This window comes from Tupaia chinensis, unplaced genomic scaffold (assembly GCF_000334495.1).
Source record: "Tupaia chinensis unplaced genomic scaffold, TupChi_1.0 Scaffold000575_1, whole genome shotgun sequence".
Taxonomy (NCBI): Eukaryota; Metazoa; Chordata; class Mammalia; order Scandentia; family Tupaiidae; genus Tupaia; species Tupaia belangeri.
This window is the reverse complement of record NW_006160089.1, coordinates 1,001,857-1,003,936: the sequence shown is the minus strand read 5'-3', so window position 1 is coordinate 1,003,936 and position 2,080 is coordinate 1,001,857. Positions and strand designations below refer to the sequence as shown.

The 2,080-nt window shown below is 63.2% G+C and overlaps 1 protein-coding gene across 1 annotated transcript in view; it reads right to left on the bottom strand.

The window, feature by feature from the left end:
* Window positions 1-2,080, bottom strand: part of CRB2 (crumbs cell polarity complex component 2) — a 36,888-nt gene that overhangs the window by 12,663 nt on the left and 22,145 nt on the right. Inside the window, exons 9-11 of the mRNA XM_006158255.3 lie at window positions 1,907-2,046; window positions 1,300-1,485; window positions 1,054-1,167 (exon numbers count right to left, since the gene is read on the bottom strand). Of these exons, the coding sequence (XP_006158317.1) occupies window positions 1,054-1,167; window positions 1,300-1,485; window positions 1,907-2,046 (440 nt within the window). The remainder of the gene's footprint in view (window positions 1-1,053; window positions 1,168-1,299; window positions 1,486-1,906; window positions 2,047-2,080) is intronic.

Genomic DNA, 2,080 nt, shown 5'->3' with positions numbered 1-2,080 from the left:
TCCCTGTGACACCAGTAAGCCTGGGGATGACACTTCCTCCGAGCCTCCCTCCTGGTCTATAAGATGGGGTTTTAACCCCCCACTGCAAGGGCTGCCGTGGGGAGGTAGGAGAAACCCCTGCAGGGCTGGCATGCTGTGGAGGGCCGCTGAGCACTCCTGGGGCAGGACTCGGGGAACCTCAGCCCATGGGGGCAGCGGACAGGCTTTCAGGGCCCCCAGGGGTGTTGGCCCTCCCGGGTGGAGGATGCTGAGCCCCAGCATCTTGAGTGGGTGGGAACGGGAGGGGTGGGGTTGGTGATCTCTGCTTTCTTCCCCCCAGGGGAGCCTTGTTGCCTAGGAACCTGCCAGGGAGAGGGGCAGTGCCCGCCCAGGAATGCAGGCAGTATGGAGGAGGCATTGCAGAGGGACAGGCGGAGAGAGTGGGTCTGTGGGTCACCAGCGTCCCTGTGTGTCTGCAGATGCCCAAGGCAGGGAAACTCTCCCCAGCCCTGCCCAGCTGGGACCAACAGGTCCCAGTTTTTCTGTGTTGACCTGGCAGAGGCCCACAGGCCCCTGGACCTCAGGCACCCTTCCATGGGAGGTGTCAAGGCTTCTCTCGGCGATCTCTCCACATTCTCCAGGTCAACCGCAGCCCACCGCTGGCCTCAGCTAGCCCCTAGTCTCTGGCTCCAGGCTGGAGACTGCGAGGCCCACCACGGCCTCCCCTAGTGGACACTCCAGAGACACTCAGATTCAGTATGGACGAGGCTGAACTCACCACCCAGCATCATCCAGGGCAAACTCAGCCACCATCTCTGACACATCCCTCCCTCACACGGTACCTACAGGGTCCCTCCTAAATACTTCTCAAACCAATCGATCCCCTCTCTGCCACCTCCAAAGCCCAGGCCGCGGTTTGGGGTGCAGCTCCCCTCAGCTGTCATTTGGGCCACCGCATCCACCCCTTCCCCAACTTCCTGGTCCCCTTCAACCCAGACATTGACCAGGTGAAGCCTCTCCACCCAGACCCACCAACTCCAGTCTTCCGTCCCAGTACCCGCCCCATCAGAGCACCTGTGAAGCCAGCTCCGCAGTGGCACTGGAAACCATCGGGCTGGTCCTGGCAGCGGCCTCCGTTGAGACATGGCTGTGAGGCGCACTCATCCACATCCACGCTGCAGTCGTCCCCTGCAAGAAGCCCAGTTGTGGCTCCCATTTCATAGCTAGGGAGACGGAGGCAGCAGGGCCAGGTCTAGGGCCAGCCAGCATCCCTCCGCGTGCATCTGGACACTGGCTGGCTGCTACCCTCGCAGGGCTCACCCTTGAAGCCTGGGGGACAGCGGCACAGGAAGCCAGCGGCCTGGTGGAAGCTGAAGGCGCCTGGGAAGGCGGCCTGGTCTCCTCCGTAGAGGGCAGGGTCCGAGCGTTGCAGACACTGGCCCCCGTGCTGGCAGGGGCCCGATGCACACTCGTCCTCATCCACCTCGCACCGCTCGCCGCTATAGCCTGGGCACACACAGGCAGCAGGTTACACAGGGCACCAAGCAACACCCCTCCACCGCTACCAGGCCAGCCCAGGCCAGACGGGGACAACGCCTGGGAGCAGTCCCCCATGAGAGGGAAGGACATTTCAGTGGGCTAGCAGTGTTACCAGTATTACCACTACAGTAGTACCAGCATTACTGAGCACTTGGCAGTGCCGGGCCCTGTGCCAACCCCTTCACCGGCACTGCACCTTCACAATCCCCATAGCACCCCTTCAGATGCTACAGTAGTATCAACCCCAGATCAGGAAACAGGCTGAAGACAAGTGGAGTGATAGGCTAGTCCAAAGGCTAGACCACACTCGTGCATGCGCGCTGTTGCCCACAGACCCCCGCCGCTTGCCCCTTTGGGGATCTGCACGTGCACGCGCACCCGCACGCACCTGGCCAGCAGAGGCAGCGGAAACTCGCGAGGCCCTCGAGGCAGGACGCGTTGTGCGCGCAGGGCGCTGACGCGCACTCCAGCACCTCCTGCTCGCAGCGCACGCCCTCGTAGCCCGTGTCTGTACAGTCGCACCAGAACCTGGGGCGCACGCGGCGGGAGCTCAATGCGCGAC